The sequence below is a fragment of the Ciconia boyciana genome, chromosome 3 (genome assembly GCF_034638445.1).
Source record: "Ciconia boyciana chromosome 3, ASM3463844v1, whole genome shotgun sequence".
In the NCBI taxonomy this organism is placed as follows: Eukaryota; Metazoa; Chordata; class Aves; order Ciconiiformes; family Ciconiidae; genus Ciconia; species Ciconia boyciana.
In genome coordinates this window covers 46,323,881-46,344,563 of record NC_132936.1, presented here as the reverse complement: position 1 = coordinate 46,344,563, position 20,683 = coordinate 46,323,881, and the positions used below count along the sequence as shown (strand labels likewise).

Sequence of the window (20,683 nt, the reverse complement as noted above, 5' to 3'; positions counted from 1 at the left end):
TGAAGTAGCATAATTTCAGTAAAAAATAAAGAGGGATTATTTTTTCTGATTAAGACGTCCATGTGGTAAGAGATTTAATCTCTGGTGTGGAAAGATTGCAACATCCTGTATGTTATGAAATACTCATTGAAATCATCAGTTAGTGTACAGGGACATTGGTGAGGCATTTATAGTTTCATTCACCATTATCTTTAGTGCTCAGAAGTCACAAAATAACTTTTTTTTCCATTGAACAAAATGTGTGTTACTTTTGTTTTTATCAGACATTATTATGCTGCATTAATTGTACACATAAATTTAGCTAACTGTGCAGCCTTTGTTGCCGAGTTCTCTGCTCTAGAAAACTTACTAAATAAGCATGGGAAAAATCTGAGGGAAAAGACATTCATAATATAGATATTTAGGTGGCTTAAAGGATGTGAAATAGCTGAAAGATTGCAAAATAGTTTGAAGCTGTCTTTCAGAATATTGAAAATTATTTAAAATTAGTTGATGGCCTTAGAAAAATAGGTATATGTTTAAGTATCTACTATTAGAATAACAAACAAAACTGTGCTAAGCAACTTTTAAGCTGAAGTATGGATCTGAGCCAAACAAAAATCGAGATACTAATTTGGGATTATATCTGTGTTAGCTCCTAGTTAGTTTGCACTCTCTCAGATACCAAAATGCCAACAAACTAAATGTCAGTTGGGAGCAAACTTTGTTGATTATAACAACTGCAGTTAATATATATTTTATATATATATTGCTGTCACATTGAAATGTCTACGCAGATCCTCTGCATCAAGCTGAGCTGAGAGTTCCAGGCACCTGCAGAGACAAAAATCCTGGGCTGTTTTCAGGGGGAAGGAGGAGAAGGGAAGAGGGAAGGCTTGAAATCAAGCTTGAGAGAAACTGGAGTATATGCAAACACTGTATTTTGGCATTGGAGTTGAAGTTAAATTTTTTGAAGACTCGTAGATTGTGTTTGAAATCCAAATACTAAATCTGGAGCTGAGTAGGAAGTAACATTTTTCATTTTGCAGGAAGTTGGATTGTTTTCTTATTTCTTCTCTTCCAAAAATGAAGGGGGGAGGAGGGGAGGCGGAAACTAGCTGCATAAACTGGTACATTGGAAGTACAATCTGTTTGGATCTCACGAAAAGCTTCATTTTCATTTTATGTCAAGCATTTTATTCTGATTTTTGGCGGTTTTGTCTTATGAATCCTTATAAGACATTAAAATGAAACATTATGGTATTTTGAAAGGGCCACAGGACTCTCTTCAGTTTAAGTCAGTTTCTGGGTTGTTGTTTCTTTGTTGGTTGGTTGTTGTTTGTTTTTTTTAATTTACACTGTTTCATTTCAGTGAGTTATTGTTTCCCACGCTGTTTGGAAACACTTAGTCAATTTTAGTAACATAACTTGAGTGCAGGTACTTATCGCTGTTAAAGACAGCCCTGGTAAAGTAAACATTAATTTTTAGATTTCATTTTTCAAGTACACTTTCTCTAAATTTCTAAGCTAAAGGAGATTTTTTTTGTTGAATGTTTTTGTTATTTTCTAAAGTGAGTATTTATGTGTCTGTATGTGGTGATCTTCCTTTAGAAAGGAAAACAGAGCATGATAGGAGACGGGATAGCTCTTAATTTCTGAGTGTGAGAAGTCATTACGAAAACATGTATAGTGGTGCTAGTCAGAAGGGCTGGTGATTATTCTGAAGCTGAGATGATTCAATCTGATAAAGGTAAAAAGGGGTTTTGCCTTTCAGATTTGACTCTGGAATGGAACAAAAATGCTCTCGAAGTATTACAGCAAGGAAGAGATTACTTTGTAAAAGAAGGTCTGAAAATGTTGAATTTTTTTACCTAGTTGCATAGTCCAGCATGGATGGGAGAGGATATAAGGTAGAAGACAAAACACTGATTTTTTTACAGCAGGGAGCAGAGGAATAAATCTGAAATCAGTTCAAGGTGTGGGGAAACTGGGACATGGTATGGTTTTTCCATGTACTCTGCAAATATGCTACCATCTTAAAAACCAAATCCAGAGAAGAAAGAGAATGCCAGTTCAGTGTTCTGATCAACGGCAGTGCAGACATTGTGAAGGGAAGTATGTAAACATAGTGTTTACATATATATCACTGTTTAAATTAGCATGTGTAAAGAAACTTCTAATTTGAAAGCTTCCTGTCACTTTCATATGCTGATCTTCTTTTCCTTTCTTGTTTAATATGTTGTCAAATTGAGAAGGCAGTGCAGTCCTATTTAATAGTTAATCAATGATTTATTCGAGAAGTTACTTTTAAGTAAAAGGATTTACTTTTCTTTGAAGTTAGAACATCTTTTCTTATTCCTTTGCAGTTTTCCCTTAACATTTCAAGTGCTATATGACCATCTGTGACTTTTTTTTCTGTTTTTAATATAGCTCATCCAGTTGATTTTGAGTCACCTTACAGTGCCAGACCTGTGTAGACTAGCGCAAACTTGTAAGCTACTATATCAACATTGCTGTGATCCTCTACAGTACATTCATCTAAGTTTACAACCTTACTGGGCAAGGATTAATGACACATCTCTGGAATACCTACAGTCTCGCTGCACTCTCATCCAGTGGCTGAATTTATCTTGGACTGGAAACAGGGGAGCCATCTCTGTTTCTGGATTTAGCAGGTCAGTGCTAAACGTACAGAAGTATTTTGACAAGCTCTGTTTGCAGAGCTACTGCACAGTAGTTTCACTAAGTATTTGAAACCTTATTAAAACACAAGACATGTCTTTTGATTTACTGTAAAGGGTGTGATTGTTGTGGAAAAAAACAACAGCTAAAACAGTAAGAAGTAGTAGATGTAGCAGCAGAAGTCCGTTTCAGTATGTAGAGTCTCCGTGTGCCAAACTGCCTGTGGCTGAAAGGCTTCTTCCAGGGGGAACAGTGTTTTGCTTTCTCCTGGGCTTCTAAAAGACTCCACTAGAGCCAAGCTATCAAAAGTCTGTCTCACAGAGAAAATGTTTGCAATTGTTCTTTGTACAGATGAGTCATCAGTAGGACTGTATTAGAATGGCTGCAGTAATAAACTGATTACAGTGCATGCTTACAAGGTATGGGCCCTAAGTAATCACTGGAGTGCAATGTAAATGCAAATATTTTCATAAAAATGATTTAAAACATTAGCCCTGTTGGGAAACAGGGGGTTTGCATGTGCATCTTCCACTGAGCTGAAAATATGACTGTGCTGTAGGTCATTAAAATAGCAAATTTGCAGGGATTCTTTTCTGTATAACAGCCGTGTTCTCTGCTTTCTTAACATATTATTTCTTGCTTCTTCGCTTGTTTGCATTAGTTAAACAGCATCTATCAATGCATTTCGTTTAAGCAAAAATTGCCGCTTCAACTAAGAGGTAATCAGCAATGGCAGGTGAAAGCAGAACTTGACTGATAAGAAACAGAAATGTTTAATATATCTAAAAAAGATTGTCTTAATTCTGATTTGTTTTCTGAATAAAAAGGTTAAATCAAGTATTCAAACATTTTCTTTCCTTTGGTGCCTGGGTGCCTTCCCTGGGGAAGTAAAATAATTTGAAGCAATACTTTGTCAAGGTGAGAATGTTGCTTCCTTTTTTCCTGACCTTCCAGTATAATCCGAGAGCCCTGTGCTCTTTTGTGCTTGTTGGTAGAAAAAGGGGATAGTCATCAGCTAGTTGTTGAATGGGGTACAAACATTTCTCCTAAATTTGGATTTTATATTAGATACATTATGCAGGGGATAAATATGCAAGCTTTAATTGAGAATTCAACTCTGAAATCATGAAGTGCTTGCTTTCTGATGCTTAGCTATTAAATCTGTCTTTTGAAAACTTAAAGTATGTGCATCTTCATGGCAATTTGTTGGGTTTTTTTGTTTTTTTTTTTAACATGCAGAAATTTTTATAGTCTTGAAAGAAATGAACGTCCAAATTCAGAAAATTATAAACTTTGCAGTTCTGGCATTTCTTACTTCCAGTTAGTTGAAAATGGCTTTATCGCTAATGGCTTTTTTCTTTCTTCAGTGCTGAACTAATAGCAGCACTTAGGTGTAGTCAGCGTTTCTAAAATAATAAATAGTCATTGTTTGACTATTAATAATCCGTAAATAAACATGGTCAATTTATATTCATTATTGTGGGTGATAGTTATTTGTAACAAGGGGGAAAAGTGTTATTGGATTGATACAATTGTGAAGTTATCTGTATTTCTAGGAAAAAGTATTTCTTGGAAGAGATACATGCAGTCTAGGAATGGGAGATGCAGTTCAATCATAAATTTTTGAAACAAAGCTGTAAGCTAAATAATTTTCAGGTGTGACTTCACAGAATTTTCACTTCTGAATCAAAAATTCTCCACTGTAACTAGGTCTGGTTTTGAAAGTTTTCTTTGTCCTAATACAGAAATAGTTTTGCAACTCTTTGTTCTGTAGAAGTGTCTTTTCTAGTAGAATTTCCAAACACAAATTTTCCTTTTGACATTCTTCATCAGCCGGTTTGTCAAATTTGCTGTCCTCCAGGAAAGGAAAATTTGCTGCTCATTTGCTATGGAAGTGTCTGTTAATACAGGAGACTTATTACAACAACACTTGGTTTTCCAAAGAATTAATGTAACTTTCTTCAAAAAAGTAGCTTCCTGGTAAGAGATACTGTTCCTCAAAGGAGGAATCTGTCAAGTAATGTTTTAGTTTTATTGCCCTGGCTGTCGTTAAGAAATCACCATCATGTGGATTTGCAGCACCCAGGACACGTAGTCATGAACTCCCACAGTTTTTCCTTTTGGACTTCTAGATGTTTCTCACCCAGCCTGACTTTTGGGAGATATTATGCAAAACAGAGTTTCCAAAGAATGGAGGTACTTTGACTTCCCTAGGAATTCTTCTTCACACTCGAATTTTCTTTCTAGTTTACTCTTCAGAATATGAGTCTTGCAGAGGAGGTTCTCAGTTGACTGGGGAGAGTGCGTTGCTGCTTTTATCAGTTACCTGCTGATGTTAACTGTTACTAAAAACTTAATCAGATTTTCAGACTGTAATTGTCCTTTGCAGAAATTAAATACTTACGTATTTCTGTGTCTATACATAACAGTAGAAGACATGTACCACTACATTTATTAGTGTAAAATCTTATCTTGGTGCCTACTGCATGAATGTTTCTGAGTCAGTTTGTTGTTTTTTCTTTATCCTGCTCTCTTGGGCTCCCTCTCTGGTCTTGGTATTCTCTATTTCTTTCTGCAATGGAAATTTTTAAATAAGGCAATGAGGTGTGCCTATAGAGTACCAAACTGCATCATTTATTTTGGATTTAATTGGTGAAAAAGTCTTCTTGTGACTTGAGGTTGAGTTCAAACAAGCCTAAATTGCTTATTCTAATACTTCACGTTTGTAAATTTTGTGACAAGTTGCTGCATAAGTGACCATGAATGGCTGTCAAGCCAACTACTTGGAGGTGTAAAGAATTCTGCCTAGAAGCTGTAACAATTTGAAGGACTCTGTTATGCTGTTTTTAAATGGCCAACCTACCTTTGTCAATTCAAGGAGAAAAAACAATATTTGCTAAATGAAATTTGTAAATAACTTCACAAACCCTACAAATTTCTTCAGTATATAAACAGCAAAATGCTAACACCAAAATACCTTATCCTCATAGATAACAGCATTTCACTTTTACAGGGCCTGGTTTTTATTTGTTTTCTTTAGTTTTGCACTTTTCTCAGCATTTGGTGTTACAGTTGGCACTGTTGAATTCAAACCTGGTAGAGTTAGTTTCATTCTTACAGCTATACAGTTTAGGTTATGATTTCTGCAAGTCAGGGCATGTTTAAATGCTACTCTTGCTCGAATTTTATTTTGGCAAATATCTTTCAAAAATGTTTTTATCTGTGGTTTCTTATGACAATTTAAAAGAAGTAGCTTCTGTAAATTTGTGTGTTGCTTTAAAAGGTTCATATAGACATGATTGTAAGAAATAATTGAAAAAATATATTTTCTTGCAAAAATACATTAAAGTAGAAAATTTTTAAAAAGAGTAATTTTAAGAAATGTGACTGAAGCAAGTACTGTATTATCATGAGAAGATAGAATGCTTCAGGCATATGAACATCCTGAGGCAAAGCTGAAGGTATTTTAACTTATTGATAACATCTACTCCTTAGGGCTAAAAATGACTATCATAAAGTTTTCATTTCAGCATATAATATAAATTAACTAAACTTTATCATTTAGATTGAACTAAAAGTATACGGAAAAGTGAAAGACAAATTAAATGAGTATCTGAGCAGTCTCAAGTGTCTGGAATGCAAAGTGACAGGGAATAAACGAAGATTTCACAGCAAGCATTACATAAGCAGCACTGCATTTCTCTTGGCGTTAGAGGTATGGTGAATTTCTTCATGCCAGGGGAATATCAGTGTGGGAGGATAAGACCTATATAGGAAAAGTGAGGCAAGTTGACTGGAGGTATACTAAATATTGAGATCCTGAATAAATGCTCTGAGACTTAAACAGCTCAAAGACGATGACAGTTTAAAAAACGAGTTCTGCATGCAGATTTCTTTGTATCACTGATTGTGTCATTAGATTGTTTAAACTCTCTGCTTTAAATGGCTCAGGTATTAGGATTTTTATTTACATCTGATATTTTATACTGTGAAAATTAATTAATAGTGTTTTATTTTCAGGTTAGTGATGCAGTGTTTGCATGTCAAGCACATCCAGGAATATTTCTTTAACAATTTTGTTGCTGTTAACATTTGGAAGGCTTTAGTTGCTGTTTAATAGAGGTGTATTTTGACTATGTTTAACTTGGTGAGGCTTTGCTATGAATCAAACTAGCAGGAAGGTCAGAGAAATTACTGAAATGTGCATCAAGTAGTCACAGAAAATAGGAGTAATGTGTGACTTGACAGGGATTCTCAATTTAAAAATCATGTCTGTTTCTTTTTTTTTAATTTCCACAGTTTTTAGTAAAGCCTAGAGTTGCTGTAACTGAGATTAAGTAGTAATGTTTGTTTTGCATGTTTTTATTGAAATAGTTTAATCTGTGTTGAGAAAAGTACAAGATCAGGTACTTAATATTCTCCTTACTTGCATGCAATGTTTTAAGGTTTGCTGACAAAAAAAAAGTTTGATACATGCTAGAATAGAAAATAACGTTGCAACAATTAGAGTGTCTTAGAGGAAGGGAAGGTGACTTAATTTTAAAAACAAAATTATGTTACTCAGTGTCACTGTCATGCGTGCATACTCAGGTACACCAAGGCAACCGATGTGTGTCCAAACCGATTTGTCCAGCATGTTGTCTCACCATTGTGTGCCACCTCCATGCTTCGTCTCCTAATCTGCGTGTCCCGAGTAACTGCACATACATATGTTCAAGGATCTTGATGACCTGCTAATCTAACTTCCACTAACACACACCACTCTACCAGCCTTCATGTTGCCATATGTTTTTTCTCGTGCTTTTACACCTGTGTGTACCCATTCATTCTCTAGTCATACCAGTCTTAACACTTTTATTACAATTATCTGTACTACGTGCTGCTGCTGTTGTATAACACAGCAGTCCTGAAAGGAGAAATGCCATTGTGAGTATAAAAATATCTGGACATGACTTTAAGAAATACGTTAAAATGTAATTCCACGAACCAAATCTCATTGTTTTAAATTACATAAGTAAATTTTTTAAAGTTCCTTTAGGTCCTCAGATCTCTGCTGTAAGGCTGTTGTAGCATGTTAATGATCCAGAGTCAATTAGGCACTTGGAATTTTTTATATTAATTGCACTATCAGTGCAGAGAGCATGATCCCAGAATTTGGTGTCTGCTGATGAACGGAGTATCAAAAGCTGCCATGCAAATATGCAGTCACCACAACTTTGGAAACTAGCTAGAGCAGAAAACAACTCACTGACTGAAAGGAGGAGGAATGAGCTTCAGTGTTTAAGGGGGAGAAAATGGAAAAGTGCATGAAGAGTAAACTTGCAGAGAACATTAAGGGTTGATTTTATTCAAATATGTAAGCCTTCTGTGTAAAGTAAGTAAACTGTCTCCTTAATTATGAAGACTGAAGGGAAAATAGAAGATTTTAGAACACTAGACAATAGAAGCTGACAGGGATACAGGAATGGTACCTCTGGTATGGCCTTGGATTAAATGCAAGACTGTAACTGCAAGAGAGGTTGGCATTATGAAGTCCTCTGCCAAGTCTGTGCGAGTAATAATATTGATAGAACTACAGTAACAAAGAGAAGACCTCAAGATCTTAGAAGTGAAATGAGGAAGAATAAAATCCAAGTGGTTGGTTTTGGGGTTTCTTTTTGACATTATTCTTGTGTAGTGGCAGGCTCTGGACAGCAGGAGACCCGAGTAGCTGGAGGGAGTGTGTAATTGACTTGAAGCAAACTGCAGCGGTTGTTTTAATGAAATACTGGTTCTAGGAGAGTGATACCAAGGAGGGCTAGGCAAATGGGGCAACGTTATATCTGTCAAGTAATGGAGGTAAGATCCCTGGTTTGGATGCTAGCATAAGGTAACACTACAAGGGAAGGTGCTAAAGGAAAAAAAAAAATCTATCCAACCCTATGTCGTTCATAAATAGAAGTTGCTCCCCCTCCCCGCCCCCCGCACACCAAATTCAGTGGTTTATATGTCAATGATTACAAAATGAGTACCTAAGATTTTCGTTGAAAATGGATTTGGTGAAATCAGCATGATTGAAACCTGTTGGGATAATTGTACTAAAGGAATATAAAGCTAGGTAGCTATTTGTGTTTAGGAAGGATGAGTAGATGAGAGGGAACTGGACTGTGATCCCTGCTTGTTGTAGAGTTTTCAGTAACTTTGAACCATGGGATATCAAGTAAGTGAGCATCATTATGCTAACTGTGAAGTGTAGGTTTTGAATCCAGTGCAGTTCCATTAGAAACCATTGGAGCAAATGTGATGTGTTCAGTACCCTCATAAGCATATGTCTAAAGGTATTTTGAGGATTTTGCTTGGGAGGTCTTATGGAGCCAGTTCTGACATGAAGAGTGCTATCTCTTCTACCTTGATATTGTAATTTTGAATCTTCTTTGGCTCATCAGATATGCTTATGATACAGACATGAATTACAAGATTGGAAGTTGTTATTAGACTAAGTGACCCCATGGTCATGATGGGTTTAATATCAGATGAGCAAATAGTGTCCTAACTGCTAATAGGTAGATTCGATGTTTCAGAAGGACTTCACTAGGACTAACTTGCTTCCCAAAAGCTGAAGCTGAAGAGGGGGAAAATGAGCAGCAGTTCTTGAGAGCAGGCAGAAGGTGATAGAAAGTGAGATTGCTTTTTTCATTAAAAAAAACCAACCAAACAGACAAAAAACAAAATGAAAAACCCCAAACCAAACAAAAAACAACCACCACCACCCTCCAAAAAAGACCCCCAACACCAAAAAACCAAAAAACAGCCACCAAAAAATCCCCTGAAATACTGCAGTCTAGAATGAGGATGAACTTAGAGGCAAAGACCCAATCCAGTGTCTAGCAAAATAAATGTACATGTTCACATTATTCTAGGTTTAGTCAGTCATATTTCATAACAAACATGAAGGGATGAAGGGAAATCACTTCAGAAATTGTGTGTATAAAATATTGATAAAAAAAGCAAAACTAAAGGAGGGCAGACTAAAAACAGGAACCAGTCAGTCCTCAGTGATTAAAGGAGAGGTATGTGAAGAAATGTTGATTTGGGTAGAAGGTGCTTTTTTGGGGGTTGTTTGTTTTCAAATGAGCTAAGTCAGAGCCAGGCATCCCCTGTCTGTTAAGTCTCAGAAGTATGAAGGCAATGCCACACGTGTTCTGAAAACATGAGAACCCATGTTCTACCTTGCCATATGGCTTTGGAGATCCATGTAGAAAGACATCAGCAAAAACCTCTGTCCTGAGCAGGCTGTTAAGTGCAAACAAAGATTGGGGTGCTTTGATCGTTCAGAGAACTCTGCAGTTCTGCCTAATGTTCTCTGCCCTGTGCTGGTTGGTGACTTCCTCAAATTTCTCTCCTGTTTCTGTTCATCTCTTTACTTCATGCCTGTCAGCTCGTTCTTGTACCCTGCTGCATGTCCCTTATCCCCCTTGCCGTTCTGTTTAATATCTCCTAAATAACCTTTTCCAAAAAGGCAGCAAAGCCATGAAGTGCAATGCTTGTTGCTATCGCTGTGTTTGCTCTGCCTGTGTGTTTCAAGTGTAATGAATTTAAATAAAATGTTTTGCGGATAGTAACTCCTCAAGCTGGTGAGCCTGGAGTTCTTCTCAGAGTCTAAGGGGTTAAATGATTGTTTCCTTGACCTGGTAATGTTAATTTTTAATAGTCCTATAAGGAGAAAAGCGTTGATCTGTACCAACATTTATAACAGCCAAGCCCTGTTAAATTATATGGCAGTTAACCTAACATCCATTATTGTAATGGAGTAATTCATAAAATATTTATCTGTTAGCAAATTAAAAGCTAGAGGTATAATAAGTGGTGATTGACAAGGTTTTACGGAAAATATCACCATTCAAACAAACCTGATAATTTGTTGATGAAAGAAGCTGTGTGAATGTATTGTTAAAGCACTCATTAAATAGAGGAATTGGCTAATTGGTAATCAGCAATGAATCCATATGTCTCTACTCTGATTTCCAGGGGATTTCCATCCTGCGTTTCTCCATGGCAGTGTTGAACTCTATTGCTAGCCTAAAATATCAGTCTAATGTTTAAATACCTGATGTGAATTGTTGTGTCATTTCAGCTCTGGCACTCGCATAAGAAAGCTTACCAGTCTAGGTGAATTCACTGTATCCAGTATGAAAACAGCAAATAAGTGCTTGGTGTTTGATAAACTCTGGTTTTACAAGCTAAAATAGATTCTAAAGAGAGACTGCAGAGTAAGACAAAAATAGTGGAAGAGTAGATTTGAAGGCCATACTTAGCAGAACCCCTGTGGCTCTGGGGCTTACGTCTCCCCTTTCATGTCTCAAACCCTCTCTTTGCTTCTGTTTGCATAGGCTTATAGAAATGTTGGATGTTAGGGACCTCTGAAGGTCATCTACTCCAAGCTCCCACTTGAAGTGCCAGTGTTTCCAATGCTAGATCAGGTCAGTCAAGGTTTCAGGTGACTCTTAGAAACCTCCAGGGATGGAGATGCCACCCTGGAATCTCCTTTCCCCTCCATATTGCACAGGATCTATGTAATCAAACTAAGGCTGTTTTGCAAGATGAAAGGAATAAAGAAAGGTAATGATAAATGGCAAGTATGACTTGAGTGAGTAATGAAAAAATAAGGAAAGGAGAAGGTTTGAAAACTTGGATCTTGAAAGATGGACTTCAAATCCTGTGCTACTGTTAGTGTCATTGAGGAATGCCTCCCTGAATGTGTCTGCTTTTAAGACCAGCAGCTGTTTCGTCTTAAGTTACAGCAGGAGCGAAGTCTTGGGAAGGCTAGTACTGTTTAGTTGTAGCAATAGGAGTTTTTGTGCCAAGTAGAAGCGCCATGTCTCTCTGACATTTCTATTGTATCAGTTAAACCCAAAAAGTAATACAAACTTTGTGGTGTAAGTGTCAGAACCTAAAGCTGCTTTGTCTGCATAAACGTTTTTGTAGGATAGAACTGGTAATAGAGCAGATCAGAATATTTATTATGAGAAGCTAATTCATGCTCTCTCACAAGTAGCTCCGTTATTCTAGGAAGTAAAAAGGGGAACTCATTGCAGCCCATAGGTTAGAAACTTATTTTTTTCTGCTGGAGAAACTTAAAATAAAGTATAACAAAATCACTGCAAACGTGTGGGGTTTTTTTCCTATTAAATATCAAACTTGCAAGCCTAGTGATTGATTCACAGTTTGAAGGTTATCTTTGCAATAAAAAGGGACATAAGCTTATGTGTTTTAATTAAAGCTTGGATTAGATATAATAGAGCTTGAATTTCTGATACAAGACCTCTGACAGAAGGTGTAATTCATGCAGAGACCATCAAAGTTTCTAGATTTTGAATATTTTGTCTTCTAATATCTTCAATTTTTATAATTCCAATGAAAGTCATGTGAAATAGTCCTTAGGAATCTGTGTTCTAGAACAACTACAAAGTGTTAATTTTGACTTATTTGTTAACGAAAAGAATGAGATGTTTTTCTGAAAGTCTGAGAATACTTCTGAATATTTCATCCATTTAAAGTATTTGTTTAACCTCATTTTTACATTTGCATATTTTTCTGAGATGAAAAGAAATATTAAATTATTGGTGGAAACTTGCAGGCCATTGTCAAAATTGGCTTTGGGGGCAGTTTAAAAGCATTTCAGACATTATCTGTGTTGTACTTTGCTCCATTGTCTCAGAGTAAATGGCAAGAAGGAAGCATATTCCAACTTTCTGAACCGAAACAGAGTTTTCAAGACTAATGTTAATTTAATAAAAAACCCTCTCTGTACTTCTCACCCCCAATGATTCTTTTGCAATTCGTTTTCAAGGTAGAATTGCTTTTTAAGGCTGCTTTAGTGACATTAGCCTCTTTATGCCATGTATAGCTTTATATAGCCTTCTGTGTTTCTTAAAATATATGTAGTCAAATATTCCTTTGTGCAAAACATTGTATAATATCTAGGTTATGTACAGTATCAAGTTAATGTTGATGAAACAGCCTGGACTCTCAGACTACCTTTGGTTTTTGAATATTGCTCTCTAACTCAAAACCTAATTAGTTTGGTCTCTTCTGGATTTGTACAGATTGGATTCAGAAGTAACTTCTTCAGAGTGGTTATGATTAATTTACTTTAACCTAATCATGTTTTCTGTTAGTTAACTGAGGTGACACACGAGCTGTGTTCTGTAGGCTTTTCATTGTTGAAAGGAACTCTTTTCTGGTTTACATGCTTAAGGTTTTGACCATATTCAGACTCTCACCCAAAAGTACATTTATTTTTCACTTAAAATGTCTTTTACAGGTTCTTGAAAGTTTGTGGCTCTGAACTAGTACGTCTTGAGTTGTCTTGTGGCCATTTCCTCAATGAAACATGCTTGGAGGTCATTACTGAAATGTGTCCAAATCTTCAGGAATTAAATCTCTCATCATGTGATAAAATACCACCTCAGGCTTTCAACCACATAGCCAAAGTGGGCAGCCTAAAACGTCTCATTCTCTACCGAACAAAAGTAGAGGTAGGAACAAGTATTTTTAACCTTTGCGATAAATACTTTCAGTCCTGGTAAAGTTTGGGGTTTTTTTTTTTTCATTAATGAAATAGTGAATTAGAATTTTGCATGTAAATTCAAAGTAAGATTAAAAAACTCAAAGATAGTTTAAAAAAACATAGGATTTTTTTAATTTTCAAAATAGCTTCTGGATTTAACAAAAATATTGAACAAAAATAAAGAAAAAGCCTGCATGTTTTAACTTGTGTGGAAGATTGGTGATTTTTTACCAGCTGTTTTAAGCAAGGTAGTGAAATCACAAATGTGAAAGCTTTTCTCTTGTTTTGAAGTGTACTCCAGACAGACTGTATTTGGCAATATAATTGGGAAATTATCCTGTTTAGTAACTTACTGTAATTATCAACATTCTTTCCTTTAGTTAGCGACTTACTAATTACTAGATCCCTACTGTCTTTGTATATTAGCAGTATTTGAGACATGGAACACAAATTTTTTAAAATACTTTTAATTTACAGTGTAAAAATTATTTCTTTATACAGTTACTCAACTGCCCGAATCAGGGTTGTTATTGTTTGTTGCAACATATTTCCTATCTAAGATTGAATGGTTTTACATGCTACAGTTGACAAGACTGTTATAGTTTACTACATTGTACAAATGTTGTATCCTAGTAAATTCAGCAATTCGAGTCAGAAGCGATTCCATTACTTCTCACTAGCTATGTTACTCATGTATTACAACCTTGCTACTTTGTTTTCCATGGAAGCTCTCATACTTGTTGCACTTCTCTTGTGGCAAAAGCTACTGCTTAGCAGAGCTCCAAAATGGGGGGAAAAACATGTCTCTGCAGTTTTTTTCTAGCTTTTAGTTTGAGGTTAAACATTTTAAGAAGAGTTTGCAGGTATGTGTTACTTCTGCTTATGCTTTTGGTACCCAGAAGTGAGGTTATGACACTGGATTGTGTGGGGTGTTAAGAAGTGGTGTAATAGAGAACTGAAGCTGGAACAGTAGGTTCTGTCTGCTAGATGTCTAAGGGGCATCTGAAGTTATAGTACCTTATTTCATTTATAAGCAGTTCACACTGAACACACGTACTACAAAGTTAGTTGCATCTTGTTGTTTACCTTTTTTTGGTAAATGACATGTACGTTTGTGTCCAAGGTCTAGCTAGCTGTCTGTAGCGGTGATTTGGTAATGCAAGATACTTAGGTTAAAGGGTAGGCTACCTGGAACGATTGGCATTTGCTGTGGGGTATGCAGGCAGTCACCATGAAGCCAGTGCCCCTCATAACTTGTTGTTTTGTGGTAGTTGCTCTGTGTATTGAAGCAATTAGTATTTTCTTCAAACTAAAAAATAATTTAGTACCTTGGGCATATCTGTTCTGTTTGTATCTCACTAGACTTTCTGTAAATCTTGGATAAATCTCCTTACCTCACTTTGAGCATGTGCTTTGTATTTCACATCCAAAAAAGATAATTGTATCAGAGGTAAAGACTGTATAACTTTTTTTTTCCTACTGTTGATTGATCATAATCTGCTTGATTCTACTCAGGTAACTTCTAAAGTTTGAGATTTTGTGTTTATAATAGTGAAGCAGCTGAGGTATACTCTGAAAATGATTGGTAGCTCATTTCTCAGCTATCACTTTGCTGAACAGAACTTGAGATTAGATTGAATGTAGGTGGTAAAGATTTCCTGACTTTGAAGCCCTTAAATTATGAAGATTCATTTCTGCCTTTCATGTGTATGGACATGCATCTACTTGTAGCTGACAAGAACATTCATTCATAATCAAGCTTACTTAAGGTTGTGCTTCCGTTTTATAAATAAGTATAAACAAAAGGCACTGTTCCTAACAAACCGTGGAAGAGAAATTTCTAGAAATTTAAATAGGTAAATTGGAGAAGATGCTTTTATGTTACTTGTTAATATGAAGCCACTTAACAATACACATGATGCATCACAGGTGGAAAAGTAAAAGGGAAAGAATGAAGATGTAGCATAGGATTTCAATTAGAGGATTAGAGTTACAAAAGTCACAGATTTATAGAAATAACATTACCTTTCTCACCATTAGCTTCTCTTAATGCAAGTCTTTGTTTTTCTGTACAAAGTAGGCTGCCGTTCCTTCTGTACTCTTCAGCTGGTACGGAGATGTTAAGTAGTAACTGATGTCTAGATGCCAAAAAGGTGGGATAGATAGATTCATCAGGCATGCTCTGGAGTGATTTAGATTTCTCTAAAACTTATCAAAGAACTGTAATATAGTAGTGTTCTTGATTTTTGTGAAATTTCTGCTACTACTGGTTCTTCATTGTTGGACCTTCTAAGGAGCAAGCAAGGGAACAAAACTAATGTTTAATCAAGAGCCTGGCGTTGCATTGTTGCCAACTGGACCTGCTCAGAGAAAAGAATCTGAGGCCATGAATCCACTAAGGAAAACTGCTAACTGATAACAAGTAGGTGATTATTACAAGAAAGTAAGTGAGAAGGTGAGAAGAACAGAGCTTATGTGTGTGTTATGGCCCTCTGTAAAAGTTCTGTCTCAAAAAGAAACAAAAAGAAAAATCTGTTTATTCCATTTAGAGCATTGTTTTCCTAAATAAATCAGTGGTTTGCTTTTTTTTTTCTTAAAAATAAACCAAAGAACAAACAAAATCACCAAGTCTCTTGATCTAAATTTGCTTCTCGCATCATATTCTAGAATGGCAAAGGTACAGGTCCTACGATAATTATCCATGTGTTGTTGTTTTTTGTGACAGAAGGATGGCATCCCTGTTCATCCTGTGTTAACTGCCTTGATGTAAAAATGGGGTGATACGCTTCTGATATTACTGGGGATTTTGAGGTAATTACCAAAATGTGAAGAGGGAATGAAGTAGGTAAAAAGTTGACCAAAATGAGTTCTCCAATGGGGTATCACAATTTTCTTTGTGTGTATCTTACTGCACAATTAGAGGCAGTCACTGGAATGGAAGCATAGTAAAATTAGATCAAATGAGGAGCGGGACTACCTTTTATTCTTGTAAACAGTCTGAGGAATTTATTGTTATGGCTGACCAAGGTGAACACTTAAGTTGAATTATTTAAAGCAAGTGATCATATTTTTAAAAAAGGGCAACACTAAAGAGAACAAGAAAAGCAAAATAGGACTTAATGCTCTAATTGACTTTTAAAGGAGGGCCCCTCTCTGCATGTTATTTGCGATACCAGTGAAAAAGGGGTCATTTTCCTACTCCACAGTTGTCAATCTCTGTTGAAAATGCAGTGTTGTGTTAGAGCACATCTGGGTGAACAGTACAACTTGTTCTTTTGGTTGTGAATTTGGGCGTGTGAGTAAATAACATAGGATATGGGATGAAGATTCTCCATCCTTCTTGTCAGTATGCTGATAAAGCTGTTTAGTTTTTCATGATGCTTTACAAAGTACAGCATCAACATTTTAATAAAAGAAATTATATTTTTATTAAATGAAAACAAGCTCCCATGTACCTGCCCAGGTGTAGGATCTCCCTACTCAGGCTATGTATTGCAGTAGTCTTTCTTTTTATTTTTTGTTTTTTTAATACCAAAAAAAAAGAGAAAATTTGCTTTTAAGATTTAAAGTATTTGTTGTACTTTTCTGTTTATATGATTATTATGACACTAATGGATGAATTCTGAGAAAATACTCCACAGAAAATTGACTACTGTTAATGATTTTTACCTGTTAGGTATAGAAAAATAGATTTTCGTATAGAAAAATGGAAACTTAATAAAATTGACAACATATTATGTAATCATCTGAGCAATTGTTATGACAGTTTCTTGTTATTTTAGCTGTTTTCTTTGTATAGGTTTTGTATTTAAAAATATTCCCATTGTCTCTGTAATCAGAGTTCCAAAGTGTACGTTTTTAGGTAATGGGCAATTCTAGTGTTCTGCTGCTTACTATCTCTGGCACCAAAAGCAGTGCATTGCTATTTTGGAAGATAGCTGTACCATCTGGAGGAGTTCATGGTCTTTGATCCTAACCCTGCTGATTCTTAAGGCCATATATAATGTTATTTCCTTGACTTACTGAGTGCAAGTTTCTGTGTACAAAATCAGTTTCAAACCTCTGAAGGGAAGCTTCCAGCACCCTTGAATTATTCCAGCCTCTCTGCTACAAGGAGGAAAGTCCAGTGACTTTCAGTAACTTGTTTTCCTTTTTTTTTTTTTTTCTTGTTTGGCCTGGAACAAATTGTCCTGCATCACTATATTCCTTCCTACTAAATGCAGCTCATTTTTCCAGTGCTTTAAGTTCATTCTTAAAGGTTGTTCGATTCTGTATATGCTTGAAATAATCTGTAACTTGCTTTGAGAAACTAATCCCAACATTTTATAAATGTAATTTCTGCTAGCTCAAGACCACTATTATACTTGTGGGGTATTTGTAGTGGTTTTGGTATTTGCTGATACATGATTCCTTAATGTTTATTCATTGAGAGTGTATTCACAGCATAACTTAAGCACTTGTTGGCATTGATACATTTAAAGAATACAATGAACAATGAAGGTATTATTGTATACAGTAATTGGCAATGCACATCTTTATGGTTTGAGTATGAATATTATCTTGATTTAATGCTTATCATGAAGTATTCCATCCATATAAGTAATGCAGCCAAAACTGTATTTTAAAGAAACCAAAGATACAATTACAGTAGGAGAACTTCACAATCTCCTTATTGCTGGGTGTAAATTTTAAAGTAAGATTATATATTTCATGTTGCATGATATTCTGAATTCTTTATAATGTGTGAAGAAAAAGTTTTTAAAGTTTGTATTATAATTATAATTGAAATACAAAATGAACTAAATTTAAATTAAATTACAGTGGACAAAGGACTTTGTTTTACACACATTTTAAAGCAAGTGTTGTATTTATAAATTATATCTCTTGTATCTTTGACCAAGAGCAAATTTGGAACTTGGGCAGCTGTAAGAGAGGACATGGGAAATTTTGGATACCAAGAAGAGGCAGAAGAATCTTAGCAGTAAATGTAAAAGCTCTTATTTTCTTATGCCACGAGCAATGACAGAGTTAATGCTGCCATAAAATCATTCTACAGAGTTTTCAGAAATAACCCGTTAGGGGTTATGTTATACTTCTGAGAGCCATTGTCTGAGGTTTTTCAGCTTGGATGAAACTTCATTGGCTTGGGTACAAATCTTTAGGACTAAGAGTTGCAAACAAATAATGAGGGGAAAAAAGTGAGAGCCTTTAGCTAGAAAGTAGATTCTTGGAAGGAGGTTGAGTCGTTGACAACTAATCATGCAATACAGGGCCTTGATGGTGCCTTCTGATCCTGTGTCAGGCTTATAGGGCTGAATTTGGTCATTTGAGCCTGTGATGTGAAGAGGGAGGGGGAACAACCAAGGTGTAAAACAGATTTGCAGACATAAGGGAGGGCATAATTTGACCAAATGAAGCAAAACCAAAATACAGTGATTGAATTAACTACAGAGACTATTACTTTCATTGGATTAATTCAGTAATTGCCGTGTTGCTGTGTCCCGGTCCCTGCTGTGTCCCTGGCACTGCCAAGTAGCTGTAGAGAACAAAAAGGTGCCCCTGTACATCCTGAATCCCAGCTTGCAAATTACACTGTGCGTATTTGTGAGGAGGCAAGTGTTTTGACTTTTGAAAGGCTACATCTGCACTCAAGGTTCATACCACCTTCATTTCCATGTACTCTCGTTCTTCTCTTACCTGGTGCTCATACAGTGTTCATGTTGCATCTGTTTTTAAACCTGTGTTATAAAGTTTTGGAGGCAAAAGTTTTATCACTCTCCAGTTCTTAATCTCAAAAGTGGTCCAATAATCCAAGTACATTGCAGGGGGGAGCTGATTTTTAACAAGTATATTCCAATTCTCATCTTTTTCATCATGTTTCTTTCCACATTGTATCTTCCAAGGTGATAGCTGGATGGATACTTGAGGGAGAACGGACTTCCTGTTCTAATGCCAGCTTATGCTGTAGAGGAAGATGGGTTTGCTGCCATATTTATTTTCAATCTATAAATGAAAATTGGCTACATTAAGTAGCCAAGTGAGTTTTGGGCCCCTCACTACAAGAGAGACATTGAGGTGCTGGAGCGTGTCCAGAGAAGGGCAACGAAGCTGGTGAAGGGTCTGGAGAACAAGTCTGATGAGGAGCGGCTGAGGGAAGTGGGGTTGTTTAGCCTGGAGAAAAGGAGGCTGAGGGGAGAAAAGGAGGCTTATCGCTCTCTACAACTACCTGAAAGGAGGCTGTAGAGAGGTGGGGGTCGGTCTCTTCTCCCAAGTAACAAGTGATAGGACAAGAGGAAATGGCCTCAAGCTGTGCCAGGGCAGGTTTAGACTGGATATTAGGAAATGTTACTTCACTGAAAGGGTTTTCAAGCATTGGAACAGGCTGCCCAGGGAAGTGGTGGAGTCACCATCCCTGGAAGTATTTAAAAGATGTTTGGATGAGGTGCTTAGGGACATGGTATAGTGGTGGTCTTGGTAGTGTTAGGTTTACGGTTGGACTTGATGATCTTAAAGGTCTCTTCCAACCTATACAATTCTGTGATTCTGTGATGTCTCTATCCAGAAGGTATCGCTTAAATACACTTGTGATTGTGGTAATAAAGGAGGGGGGGGGATTATCCCCTTCTGCAAACATCAGTTGAGAAGGTGTGAAAGGGACTGGCTCCTACATCTGTTGACAGCTTTTTTCAGTCTGGTTGAAGAGGCCAGCTGAGCTGAAGCCAGGTGGGCTGGGGTAAACAGTCTCCAGAAGTCCCTTCCAACACTCAGCTCTTCTGTGATTCTGTGACTTGGTGCTGATGGCACTGATTGAGGACTTAACCTATGAGCTATGTTCTCCTGATCTGGGACCAGGACGATGGCCAGTTGCAAGATGCACTGTTTCTGTATGCCATACTTTTTCCATCAGTAAAATTTGCGTGATAGCAACTTTCTCATTTTGTAGCTGTGGTATGAGGATAGATACACAGAAGATTTTTGAGATTCTCTGATATGTGTGGTACTATATAGGGTACTCTACATAGGGGTGTGTATAAGGACCAGAAATACTGTACCTTGATAACATGCTTTTCTAAGTTGCAGGAAGTTCAGTTAGTTACAAAGCTCAGCCTTTTTCCTCTGGAAAAAAGTGAGAAAAGGATTGCTAAAGAAAGATTGCTTAAGAGGTATAAGCATTTCTGTGAACTAAATGATTGGAGACTTTCAGTGGTTATCTCTGTCTGGGACTATATGGGTATCTTGTTCTTCCTAAAGGCCATAAAAACTACCTTGTAAAGGATGAGATGACCTCTTCCTTTTGCTTCCTCATGAAATGGCACCAGTTAGCTCAGGGAACTGAAGGACTTAAGCATAAAACAAATTTGGCCACCATTTAGTTCTAATTTGGCATATGATTCCCTGCCATTTTCTGTAACTGACATTTTCTGTAGCATTTTATTTAACTGAAAACTAACATACAGAGAAGTGAAAATAGAT

At 36.4% G+C, this 20,683-nt stretch overlaps 1 protein-coding gene across 15 annotated transcripts in view; it reads left to right on the top strand.

Annotated features, from left to right (window-relative positions):
* FBXL4 (F-box and leucine rich repeat protein 4) overlaps positions 1-20,683 on the top strand; it is a 74,612-nt gene that overhangs the window by 22,622 nt on the left and 31,307 nt on the right. For all 15 annotated transcript variants that reach the window (XR_012041425.1, XM_072855529.1, XM_072855543.1 and 12 more), the window contains 2 exons: positions 2,410-2,654; positions 12,965-13,178. Coding sequence is in view for 14 of the 15 variants with exons in the window: in XM_072855529.1 (XP_072711630.1) it covers positions 2,410-2,654; positions 12,965-13,178 (459 nt within the window). In the remaining variant the exon portion in view is untranslated. The remainder of the gene's footprint in view (positions 1-2,409; positions 2,655-12,964; positions 13,179-20,683) is intronic.